At 38.5% G+C, this 13,501-nt stretch overlaps 1 protein-coding gene across 1 annotated transcript; it reads right to left on the reverse strand.

The window, feature by feature from the left end:
* Positions 1–2,867: 2,867 nt before the first annotated feature.
* Positions 2,868–7,436, reverse strand: LOC137280736 (sulfotransferase 1C2-like). Its single transcript, XM_067811955.1, has 6 exons — positions 7,274–7,436; positions 6,193–6,349; positions 5,598–5,782; positions 4,730–4,824; positions 3,936–4,116; positions 2,868–2,965 (listed from the first exon to the last, which is right to left on the reverse strand). The coding sequence occupies exons 1-6, from the start codon at positions 7,434–7,436 to the stop codon at positions 2,868–2,870; spliced, it is 879 nt and encodes a 292-aa protein (XP_067668056.1).
* Positions 7,437–13,501: the final 6,065 nt, after the last annotated feature.

Consider the following 13,501-nt stretch of genomic DNA (forward strand, 5'->3'; position numbering starts at 1 on the left):
TATGTTTTATGCACTTATACCTAATCCGACTTCTTTAAACATTCATAGTTTTCATTTGAACCCAAACATGTAGTGAATCCACGTAGCATTGATATGAGGTCAGTTCAACAGTAAGAAACAATTACTATCGTAAAACAAACACACAATCTAAGAGAAAAAGATTAATATACTGTATTGGATAAATATAAATATAAATACAAATATAAATATAAGGGTACAAACCTTTATGAAAATTAAAGTGAGAAGATCCAGCATCCATGTTCTCCATTCTGCGTTATGACGCAAGCTGCGGCTTTTCATGATGAGATAATGCTCACATGCGACAAGCTTTGCGCTTCCAGATTAAACAATGCCCTATTACATTCTGAAAAATATGGGGTCATGTACACATTTATGATTTACCTGGGTAGGAGAGGAATGTCTCTAATTCGAGGTGATTATTCCATCTTCTCCAGTTCTTCTTCGGTCCTGTTTTCGAGAAAAGCTGAATTCGGCTCCTATCATGTTGAGGGTCTCCCACGTCCAGTGTGTACCTTTTTATCATATCAACCAGGAACTTTGCTTGCACCAAACCATCATGTGCTATCAAGTCCAGATTAAACCCAGACGCCATCGCTTTTTCTGCCAGGGCTGACTTCGTCTCTACTGTTGAAAGATATAGAGGGTCGATTACGTCTATCACCAAAACAAAATGTATAGGATTATGTCTTGGTAGTGAAGCAGAGGAAAGGTTACACACATAAACGTGTCATATCTTTATATTGTAAGGTTTGAAAATACTGTCCTTAACAGACATACATCATTATTCCCAAAGATATGTTAAAGGTTACAGAAAGGAAAGTCCTCAGACCGTCTGGACCATTTACGTACTGCTTGTTGTCACTGACTTTCAACTTTAAACTTCCGTCTATGTTTGAAAAGTACCTTCCAATAGCTCTGCTTGTATGCCTCAGCAACGACAGTCGTGTATGTGAAATAACTGGAATACGCATGAAAAAAGTTCGACTATAATAGATATCAACTGCAAATTCCGTCATGCTTAGAAAAAACAGTTCCCAATATGCCTCCTTGTATGACTCAGACAACAGCTCTGTATGTGTATCTAGTGGAATGTAAGTTATAAAACCATGATCCACATAATGCAGAATACAATGTAATGCTAGTTCTTCCACTTCACCGGGCGGGTTTATTTTGTTACGGTAAAGAATTTACCTTGACAAAAGATGTACGAAATCCCCCTGTGAACGAGCAAAACAGAACAAAGACAAGTCGTAAACGTTCAGATTGTATTATTATTCAACGAGAGCAAGGTATACAAACTCACGAGTCAATAGTCACAATACCGATTTCTCATACAATTCAAGAGGGACAAAATCTAAGTCAATGGGTCACAATAATATAATATATTATATCAAACTAACCAAAATTCTCAGTACGAGAGGTAATCAGCTATGTAGAATGTAACCACATCGATCTTTTTGACAGCGGATAATGTAGATTCAGGCGTTGACGGTGATCTAAAGCAAGCAAATATGAATGAGTGTCCCCCTCAACATGACAACCAGAATTTTTATATAGTGTAAGTGATTTCCCGAAATTTCGGGCACACACGACTATCGGCAACACTGTAGAATGGCCTCGAATATGTCTCTCGGAAGTGAACACATAGAAAACTAGGAGCAGATAAATTCCGGAAAACCAGAATCCCAAAAGTGTTGACCAGCTATTAAAACGAAATGTGACCCATCATATTTAATATTCAAAACACTAAATGCTGTGACCAATTATTACTGAATTAATAACAAAGTATACAGAAAATACACACTCGTAACAGTTTGAGCGTTTGAATCAAACATGACGTTGGTGTTTTTGAGCACTCTTGCTTTCCTGTGCTTTTGACAATGCTTCACTTCACTTTGTTTCAACGAATAGTATTCAGTCAGTTATTTACCACATGTTCCAATATGTTCTTTACAGTATGAATGGTTTAAATTTTTACATGACTATCAAATTTTAGAATGTTCCTATACTCCATGTCGGTAGTATAACATATGTTGTAGAGTTAATTATCTCCGAATATTGAATTATTCATTGTTATTTATCCGGTTTTAAATGAAAGTGAAGCAGCAGATAGCCTACAATAGTAAGTAAGGTGATGTATTTGTCTACAAATCCAATATTTTGGTAACATCCACGCTATCTTTTGTCATCCAACAACAAAGACGCTATGTGTATATAATGTATCTCAAAGAAGATCTATATAATATATTTCATACGCATAGTGTCTTCGTTCTTGGATGACACAATAAAATGTGAATATTAAATAAGAACAATGCCTGTTCTCTCCTGACAGTGGCCGCTATAACTAAACAAGCAGAGGGGCTGAATTTTGGTTCTCGACGTATATATATATATATATATATATATATATATATATATATATATCTTGACCGCCCTCTGTCTGTCTATATATATATTCCCAGACAAGACTGCTTGGTCCGACAGCTGTCGCTTTGCTGTGCCATGGACGTTTCGACATGTACATCTAGTCGTTGGTGATTGCTGTGATTGAAGCCAAGTGTATCTGGGTATACATAAGGCATACTCTGAATGAAACACAGACATTTTTAAAGTCAGCATCAGCTTTATTCAAGGTATGTTTGGTCATACAAGCAGTACAACTATCAAGTAATGTTTAGTATTATCTGTTTGCAACGACGCTGTTTTCATTTCGATTAAACCATTAAACAATCATCACCCCAAGTGGTCAAAGTAAAGTAACAAATGTTCGCCTTTCTAGTATACTGAAAGTGGAAGATCTGTAACTTGCTACCATTGCTTCAACTAAAACATTTCAAAAATTCATTTCAGTATGGGAACGGTTTGTTCAGCCTTGCTTCATATATTTTTTCGAACTTCTCGCTTTGGGCGACAGTAAAATAGTTCTTCCAATCACCAGTCTTTCCTGAAAAGTAAAGGAAAACAGCCTATCATCATATGGCAAAGTTTTAATGCATAAAGAATGTGATTTGCTTCCTCGCATTCAAAATACACATAATAATTGCATGAACAAATACGAATTATCATATTCCTACAACACATCAGTGTCTTTGATTAACATATTGAATCTTGTTGTAGGCGAACATACAAAGAAACCCTCTTTCAACTGCAATCTCACGTATATGAAATTTATGTTTCACTATTTCAACACACATCCGACCATTTAGGACTTGGTCTAATGAAACGAATTCATTCTTGAAAGTCACTGTTTGGGCACTTAATACATGTGGCCGTTCACGGGTGCCAGGATGAAAAGATCCTCATACTGATCTCAGCGCATTTCCCGTACAAATTTGAATAACGTTTTTAAATCAAGAACAATATGCAGTTAACATGTTTAGCGTCCTCAAAGGTACACGTGAAGATCCGTGTTAGAATTGATCTTCATTTGTCCAGGCTTGTTGTAAAATAGGTTGGTCGCTGACTTGGTTGACACATGCCTTCGTATCCCAATTGCGTATATCGATGTTGTTCACTGCACAGTTTTGTCCAATCTTGATTGTTTACAGACAGCCGCGATCGGTGAGGATCCGGGTAAGAATTGATTTTCAGTAACCCATGCTTGTCGTAATAGGCAACTAGAGGAATTGAGTGGTCTGGCTCGCTGACTTGATTGACAGGTGTCATGGGTTCCTAATTGCATGTGCAAATGCTTGTGATCGCTCGATTGTCTCAGCGACAGACCGGGACAATATGGATGGATATTTCTGAGTGCGGTGCAAAACTAAACTCATTCACTCCACAAAGGACGAGTGGCTCGGTTCCTCCTCATGAGGAGGCAATGTCTGAACCTCGTTTAACAGCTAAACTTCACTCATATCGTCACCTTTCAACAAATAAAGTGACTCTCATTTTACGTGCAACTGAGTAATCACCTTTTCTGAAGTATCCACTAGTCCCAGGTTGCCACTGGATGTGGTAAGTCTGATCCTTGAGCTTCTCGTTGGCGTGTTTAAGGTTGCCGAAGGAACACGCCTCTGCTATTTCCACATACGTCTTCTGAGACAGAGGGCGGTCAAGATATTCCGCCATTCTTCTTATCTCGTTCACACAGTTCTTTTAACATAAAATAGACTTTGAGAACTACATTCAAAACATTCCCATGAAACAGAATATTATTAGACAGTGTGAGCAAACGATTAGCATCATGGTGTTATTACAGATATATTTTATGTTCACTGACAGCGTTGTCACATCCATTGAAAACATTAAACATGGAAACACTATCTCATGGACTGATAATATGAGAATTGGTCCACACGTTCTGGCTTCAGTGACGTTCTATGACAAAAAGTCTTGAGAAAAGCCAGGTTCTGCGATTAAGGTGATCGCTTCTTGAGGTCTTAATTAGATGTTACATTATATCTCTGCAGCATTTGAGCACTTCTTAATTTCCAAGAAAGTATTAGCATCATACAGCTGTTTTAAGTCACATGAACTAAGGGTTATTCACTTGTATCCCTTCCTAGCTCTACACGGTAGGCAATTCGTATGATAACACAAACTGTCACAACTATTCCACCAACTCTACTTTCATATTTAATCACATATTCATGAATGAGTTTCTATAGTTAGTTGAGTGAAACGACGTCACATATTTATCTTTCCAAATAAAAAAACACCCAAAAACCTACACTTGTTTAATGTTTCTTCCTACCCCTTCACTCACCTGTTTCATATCCTTATAATGGACTTGACATATATTGTATTGTTCAGCAGTTTTCCACCAATCACGAATGTAATCAAATATCGACCCATACGGAACTGGAAAAAAGAGGTGCATAGTAGAGGAGTTGTTAGTGACAAAAGCTCTTCGACACGATGTATAATTACTACCAATTACACACAAGATATCGTAATGCCGAGTCGTAGCGTTTTTTCTTTGGAGAAACAGATCCAGATGACGCCAATATCTGGCACAAAAAGACTTGTGATTAAAAGCAGTTCAGCAAACACCGACAACACGAAGTGCAGTGCAATTGTTTACAGGCCATTGTATAGCAAGTGTTCTCTGTTTGAAAGCAGTTCGCATAGGCATTTTACTTATCGATTTCAGATAAGTCGTAAGAGATAGGTCTTTTATTGCAACAATATGAAGATGAAGTGAGCGTGTATGCTCTAATTTTTGTAACACAGAAAATACGGTGGTAAATGTGTGATACTGTGTATCGTGGTGTCATCTCTTTTTATGTTGTTTCTACCTGTGCAGACTAATGCTCATGCTGTTGGTCACCTGTCTCTCTGGTCCACATGCGATCATTTACTCATTGGCGTCATATCAATGGGATATTGATCACGGCGGCGTAAGGCTAATCTCACTCGCTCAACAGTATTCAAACTGACGCAGAATAATAACATGATTTAAGATTGTAACGAACATTTCAGACGCAAATGATTTGGACTAAGCACTAATACAAACATACACAAACTACAGCGAGCACTGATCAGTGTTGTTTTCTTTCCCTGTTAATTTGCCAGTAATTTAACATGTGCTTCATATTACGTCGTCTTATCATACACGGTAAATACATTCATACTGTATCCATCCAGATAACAGGAAAGGTAGTCGTCCCATGATCCTGTAAAGCAGACCGTGTCGTTAGCTTCGTCTTTCCAGACCTGACTAATCTCTTGACTAAAGCAGGACACAGCACAGTCTTTGGGGTTCCTCTGGACGAACACTATCTTACACCCAAGCTTCCACACCGACTCGGGCAGCTGCCTGCGTGAATAAACTGCATGTAAACACCAACGCATCTAGTCTCTGTTCTTGAAAATGTATCTGATTTTTTTTTTTTTTTTTTTTTTTTTTGAAATTGCAGCCAAACATGTAAGAAACATTTTGGGTGAGTGACTGATTACATCAAACAGCTTTTAGAAATTTTCAAGCAACATCTCTGAGGGGAAAACCGGAAATGGGATTCACACATTATAATAATCATTTGATGAATCGAACCCGGATCTTAGGCGTTACGAACGAAAGCTTTAACAATTCGGATAACCCATCACCATAACACAGTTTGGAGAGAGGAGAACCAATGAGGCAATGAGGAATGATCGCTCTCCAAGTAAATAATAATCAATGGTAGTTTAATTCTTTTTTGTAAATTCTTCATCAATACTATTCTTTACCGTGGCAATAGATGAGAGTGGAGGACTCTTGGTGATGTCAGTGCCTCCAGTTCTTCCTCCGTCCTGTATTCCAGCCAGGCTGAGTTCTGCCAGTGTTTGGCATACTGAGCCTTTCCTGCCACGATCATGTTGAGGATCTCCCAAGTCCAATGAGTACCTTTTGTTATCATAGAATAATCATTACAATGCAAACGGAGCGTCAAAATCACCATGGTATGGCATCGCACATATAGAGAATGTTCAAAATCTACGTGAGATTTTTAAGAAAGTAAACGAATGTCCAAAAGCGACGACACCACGCGTTTGAAAGGACATTCAAGAGCTGCAAACATGCTCTTGTTGTATCAATGGTTCCAGTGCTGCTTATAAACTTTCATTTCGATAACGCTGTGTATTCAGGTTTCTCGAATAACGATCCTCGCTTTAGCGTGACTGCAGTTTCAATTCTAAACCATTGACCCTCCACCTACGAATAGCTAGACGTGATGAATGCAATTTTGTGTCAAACTTTGACGAATTATTTGGTACACACGCTGCCAACAATCGTACTTGAAGTTGCAAAATTTGCTCTCTGGGTAAAACATCACCCGTTTACAGTCTGGCCTTTGCCAACGTTGTAGTCGGCTGGTCCTTGCCAACGTTGAAGTCGGCTGGCCCACACCAGTCTCGTGTTGTTAGGAACGCTCTGCGGTATGGATGTCGTTATATTAACCTGGTGATGGTTATGGCGCGCATTGTAACTTGCTAACTTCGCCTTCAAACATGGCTTTTCGTTTTAGTCCCTTTTGTTTCTGTGATCCCAACGTGTGGAGTCAGCATTTTTTCGCCGTCAAACAGCATGTCCAAGTCGTGCAATAGGACGTAGCATCATTTGATAACCAAAATGCTTGATATTTTCTCAATTCTTCAAATGTTCCCGGGTTTTTCGATCCAATACGTTTGATTTGGAACATGAAAACGGCTCAAGTATGTTGTAAATGTAAATACAATAGTTCTTACAAGATATATTTAAAACGTTTGCTATCGTTTCTTTTGGATATTATCTTATTTCTTCCACACATTCACTGCCCCGTGATGATACCTGACTTAGGGAATGTACACAGTAAAATATCATCTTGCCGGAGCTGACGATGTTTCATTGTTCTTAACTTCTCTGCAATCAAAGTCATATGAGGAACTCCGTCCACGTCTGTCATCTTGTAAGTAAATTGTTCAAACTTTCTCGTTTCCACTGAGGTTGCCATCCTGGCAAGGCGCAAACAATTGATCAGGGAGAACGTATCTGTAAAGATACACAAAATAGGCTGAATCTGAATCTGCAGGGAAACGAAAAACAAAGTTTAAGATGTGTTCACTGATGAATAGTTCACACTGACAATATGAATTTGTCTGTGGGGTATTACTAAATGCTGATTGTGTGTGAACAAGTGAGTGAGTGAGTTAAAATCTTAAGTCACACTGGCAATATTACAGCCATATCGGAACTGAATTAAATTTCAGATTTATAATGGTAAGCTATGAAGCCTGTCAACTATCCTTTCAGCTATAAGCAATTTTACATTAATCTACCAATACATTATCATTTATAATACGATTAAAAACTGGTAGATATAAAAAATAACTTGTTAGACATGAATTTACATAGCCTTCTTGAGGACAATAACTTTACAGTTAATATGAACAAAATGTTCAGAAGAATACTCATGACGTTGCAAATGGATCGTTTGCAAGTGGATCGTTTGTATTTAACATTCTGACATACACTTAAGCCGAGACAAAGACACTGGATGCCGCAATAGTGATCCTCAGAATAAAATACATTTCAGAAAATACATTGACAGAGTCCTTGAATCTAATGAGCTCTGGTTTGGATGCTCTCTCAATGCATACCGCCTGTTCTTGTGTCTTTGCATGACAAGCACGTGTCACGGACGGAACTAGATGCTTGTTAATATTAACTAACATAATTTAGAACTAAAAATCGCCACTTGCTTCATGTAGGCTCCGCTTTGTCCATTTCTATACATTTATACAACAAATACAAATATCTTAAAGAAGTGAAACATGACGGTATGTAATTTTATACATAATGCTGACCTATAAAATTCTTTCTCCTACCTCATCTGCGAGTGGCTGTGACTTTGGAGCTGAAGCGCATACCTGTGTAGATTTCAAGGAAAATCGCGCATGACTCGCCCTTACATGACTTTCAATGAGCAGTGTCGTAATGAGATACCATTAGCCACGCCTCCTCATGGTGGACGGCGTGAGTCACGTTCTGCAATTTTTGCATTATCTGACCTGAAATGTCCTTATATAACATTTCTAATAGATCTGGCACGAAATAGCAAATATTATTTTGGCTTTGTGTATTCCGTAGGTGATTTAAGCAGCACAATCCCTGTGGAATGCTGTCGTCTACATATGGCTTGACATTATTCTATTCCACTATGATATGGTTTTTTCACATAGTATCCCCAAAAAAGGGATCCGATGCATGAACATGATCTCTGACAATTGACATTCACAGATGTGCTGCGCATCTTCAGCATGTCTTTGGGCACCAGTACATGTATTTTGTCCCTATATTAAGCCTAGGTTAGGTACAAAAAACGTTGTATATCTATGTACATGCATATGATACATATATTTATTACCATATAGGCAACTGCTACTTAGACATGTATGTAACAGAGGTGTTCCTCAATTGTATCAAAAGGCGAACACTTGTAGGGGGTTTCCAGGGATATATTTCGGAACTGGCGTTTGGGATATGGAGATCCCCAGTTGGCCGTCAGTCCAGGCAAAGAACTAACAAAAGGGCCCTGAATCATAAAATATACATAAATTTATACATGTCTTTCATATATATAATTCATATATATAATACATGTCATGCTATGCATTCAATATGATGAACACCATACTATTGGTATGTCTGATAACTGTTAATTAATCATGCAGATTTAAAACATGTACTTTGATATTTACTCACATAAATGATACTTATAATTACAAATATATACAATTGCAGTCTAAAAACAATACCTCCCGATCCATCCCGTGTGGACCCGGGACAGAATGTGTCCACAGCACCCCATTGCTTGTCTAAGAGGCGACTAAATTGTTCAACCTGTTTGCCGTGGGTTGCGTCCCGTGTCGGTGGAGGACGGGAACCTGGTGGTTGAGGGCATTTGGGATTTTAACTGCTTTCCATTTGCCCAACACACCACTTTGGCCTTTACTTCACCTTGACGGGTGGTTGATTCAACCAATCGGCTGGTCATGCCAAGCCCTGTGCATGGACTGTCCATGTGTCATTGCACAAATTTGATTTGGAATTGTTTTAACTTTCGGCCTTGGCAATACTGGTTATCTGTATTTGTTTGATTGTAAATTCTGATAATGTGAACTTTTTCTAGAGTCTTATGCCAGAAGGTGATGGCTCATAGGCCAGTCTGGTAGACTAATTATTTATAACTCTTCCACTGGAGTATATCATCCGGGTATCCTTGGTGCTGCAAGCTGGAGGCCGGCTTGTTTTAGCACTGTCCTTGTAATACTCCGTAGTGGGTGTGAACCAAATGACACCAATCATGGCTTATGAAGTACCCCAAAACAAAAAAAAAAAAAAACAACAAAAAACGTCCACGTGTAATTGATCCTGTTGATACTGACCACAGACAGTCTCTATCAATTGTGTATTGGCCACGTTTCCTTGTTGTTGAGACCCCTGACGAGACACCATTAAAGCTGAACCCTTTCGCAGTATCTAAGGGTATTCAAGGTATTGCAGGAGATCTTAAGAACATTAGACGCTTACGTTCGGGTGCCTTACTAATTGAGTGCAGCAAGAAACAACAAGCAACCAACTTGATGAGCATTGAATCTTTTGTGGGTATTCCGGTCACGGTCTCTGCTCACAAGACCTTGAACACGAGTAAAGGTATCATCAGAGATCGGGATCGACTGTTTGCTGACATGACCGAACTTGATATAGCATGCGGAATGAAAGATCAAGGTGTGCTGTATGTGAAGCACTTTTCAACCCGAAAAAAACAATGAAACATTCCAAGCAAATACCTATCTGTTTTCTTTTTCATCGCCAAATGCTCCCAAATCAGTGAAGGCAGGTTACTGCAATGTTCAAGTTGAAACGTACATCCCCAACCCACTCAGGTGTTTTAAATGCCAGAAATATGGACACGGTGTAAATACCTGCTCATTGTCTGTTGTGTGTGCTCACTGTGTGGTGAGAAGACACACACAACAGAAGATTGTGACAGTGATTTTACAAAATGCACCAACTGCTCAGGCGACCATTCTTCTTCTTCTTCGAAACAGTGTCCAATCTGGAAAGAGCAAATGGCAATAAACAGACTAAAGTTTACCCAAAACATCTCTTTTTCTAAGGCAAAAAAACTGGTGAAGAGATATGACCTAACAGAAAGTTATGCTACAGTAGCAAATACATCATCTGTGCGCAGCTCTAAAATAACCAAACCATCTACAAGCTGCCAAACTACCTTGACTTGGGTCAATGACGACTCTCTACTACCTTTATAACCAGCTATGTCATCACACACTGAGGAATCACTTCCTGGAACATCAAAGTCTTCTTCTGATCATAACTTATCTTCACAGTCACGTACTGAGTCTCAATCTACAGCTGATAGACAACAAACTGCTAAAGACAAACCTAAGCCTAAGCTTCATGCTTCAAAACAACAAAGTAGCAGAGCTCCTAAAGGGTCACAAGATACAATTCAGTTGTTTAATAAATATGGGTCTCTTGAAGATATGGACGTTTCTTAAAACTTCCATTCTAGGGCACATAGCTTGTCGCCCTCCAAAAGAATGCGGGGTAGATCCCCAATAAATCCCCCCAAAAGATAGTTTATTCAAATAGTATTGTACATACTCCTAGGCCAAATGTAGAGATATCATGAAAATCAGGTAATATGATACACCCAGCCTTATTACCCATACTTCATATCTTGACCATGTTGAACACCAGTGCTTGTCACCACACATTAGACAATGTGATCAATTCTCAAGCAGTTTGTTTATGAACATGTGGACACTGTTTCAACAGTGGACTGAACCCAGTTAGTTTTAAGTAACCTGATACCTCCTGTAGCTAGTTCCACATCAACAAGAATTTTTGGAGGGTGGGAGGTGTCATATTAATTACTGAATAACACGTTTACTGCTGCTGAGAGATCCTAAAAGATAGGGACTTTTCTAACATTTGGCCTAGGACTATACAGTGGAACTGCAGAGGACTGAGGACTAATTTACATGAATTACAGCTATTAGTCCCAGATTTTACACCTTCAGCGTTATGTCTCCAAGAGACATAATTTAAAACAAATAGATACATTTGACCTTCGTCATTTTAATGCATATCATTGTTTTTCACCTCCGGGTGATAGGGCCACTGGCGGATGATCCATTCTAGTCAGACAAACGTTATTCAAAGCCCTGTTCCACTTATTACTAATATGCAGGTTGTTGCAGTGAGAATTACTTTACATGTAGCGTTTACACTATGCTCTCTTTATATTTCACCGTCTTTGGCGTTTGCCAAAACCGATCTACAAGCTCTGTATCATCAGCTCCCAAAGCCCTGTATTATAATGAAGGAATTGAATGGACACAACCCACTCTGGGGTAGTCTAACTACAAACGCTAAAGGTAAATTGTAAGAGGACTTTTGTTCTGACAATGATTTATGTATTTATAATGATGGTTCCAACACATATTTACACCCCAGTACAGGGACCTATTCTGCTCTCGACTTGTCACTCACAAATTCAGAACTACTAAATGAATTTGACTGGTCAGTCCACGATGACCTCTGTGGAAATGACCATTTTCCTACTATACTAAAATCTGTAACTCCATCTGATGTTCCTCCATCATCAAGGCGGAATTTTAAAAGGCTATCTGGGCTTTATAAGGCTATCTGGGCTTTATATGAAACACTACGTGCTGACAAACTTAAAGCTGAACGGTTTATTGACGTTCCCGAAAAGTGTTTTTCTGATGAACTGAATTCCATAGCTGATGAGTGTATACCAAAGTCCTCTGCAGTTCCACACATAAGAAAACCATGGTTCAACGATGAATGCAAACAAGCTAGGAAGGCAAGGAAGAGAGCAGAATATTATTTCCGTCGACATCCTATGGTGCATAATTTAAATAAATTTAAAATTTTAAATGCTAAAGCACGGCATACTTTTAAACAGAACAAACGCCAATCTTGGCAAAATTATGTATCCAAAATAAATTCTCGGGCACCCATGTGCAAGGTATGGAACATGGCCCAGAAAATTACAGGTAAAGGTACTAAATCTACTGTCCATCATCTTAAACATGGAGATCAAATACTTAATGATAAATCTGATATTGCGAATAAACTGGGTGAAACTCTCGCTAAACATTCTTCCTCTTCAAATTATATACCTCAATTTCAGCAATATCAAAAACAACAAGAAAAGAAAACTATTAATTTCAATTCTGATAATGGGGAAGATTATAATAAAACGTTTTGTATTCATGAACTCCATACTGCTTTTGATCAAGCTCATGACACTGCTACAGGAGCTGATAACATACAATGTCAACTCCTGAAACATTTACCAGAATCTTGTCTGGAAACTCACCTAAATATTTTTGATGATGTTTGGACATCGGGTAACTTTCCTCCTTCATGGCGTGACGCCATAGTAGTACCAATACCTAAACCTGGACGTGATCATACGGATCCATCGAATTATCGTCCGATTTCATTAACTAGCTGTGTTTGCAAGACCATGGAACGCATGATAAATAATCGACTTGTTTGGTACTTGGAAACAAATAATCTCATAACAGATATACGGTGTGGTTTCCGTAAAAACAGAAGTACTGTCGACCACTTAGTGCTACTGGAATCATCTGTTAAAAACGTACTAATTAATAAACAACACGCTGTGTCTATCATTCTTGATCTTGAAAAAGCATATGACACAACCTGGAAATATGGCATTCTGAGAGATTTACATGATTTTGGTTTGCGAGGTCGTTTGCCTGAATTAATTGCCAACTTTTTAAATGACAAACAATTCCAGGTCCGTGTGGGTTCTACCCTGTCTGATCACTACAATCAGGATCAGGGTGTTCCACAAGGCAGTAATTTGTCAGTGACACTTTTTAGCATCACGATCAACAGTTTATCAAAAGTTTTAAGCGATTCAATTGATGGATCGTTATTTGTGGATGATTTTAATATTTACTGTCGTGGTAAAAATATGCATACCATTGA

Source organism: Haliotis asinina, chromosome 4, assembly GCF_037392515.1.
Source record: "Haliotis asinina isolate JCU_RB_2024 chromosome 4, JCU_Hal_asi_v2, whole genome shotgun sequence".
Taxonomy (NCBI): Eukaryota; Metazoa; Mollusca; class Gastropoda; order Lepetellida; family Haliotidae; genus Haliotis; species Haliotis asinina.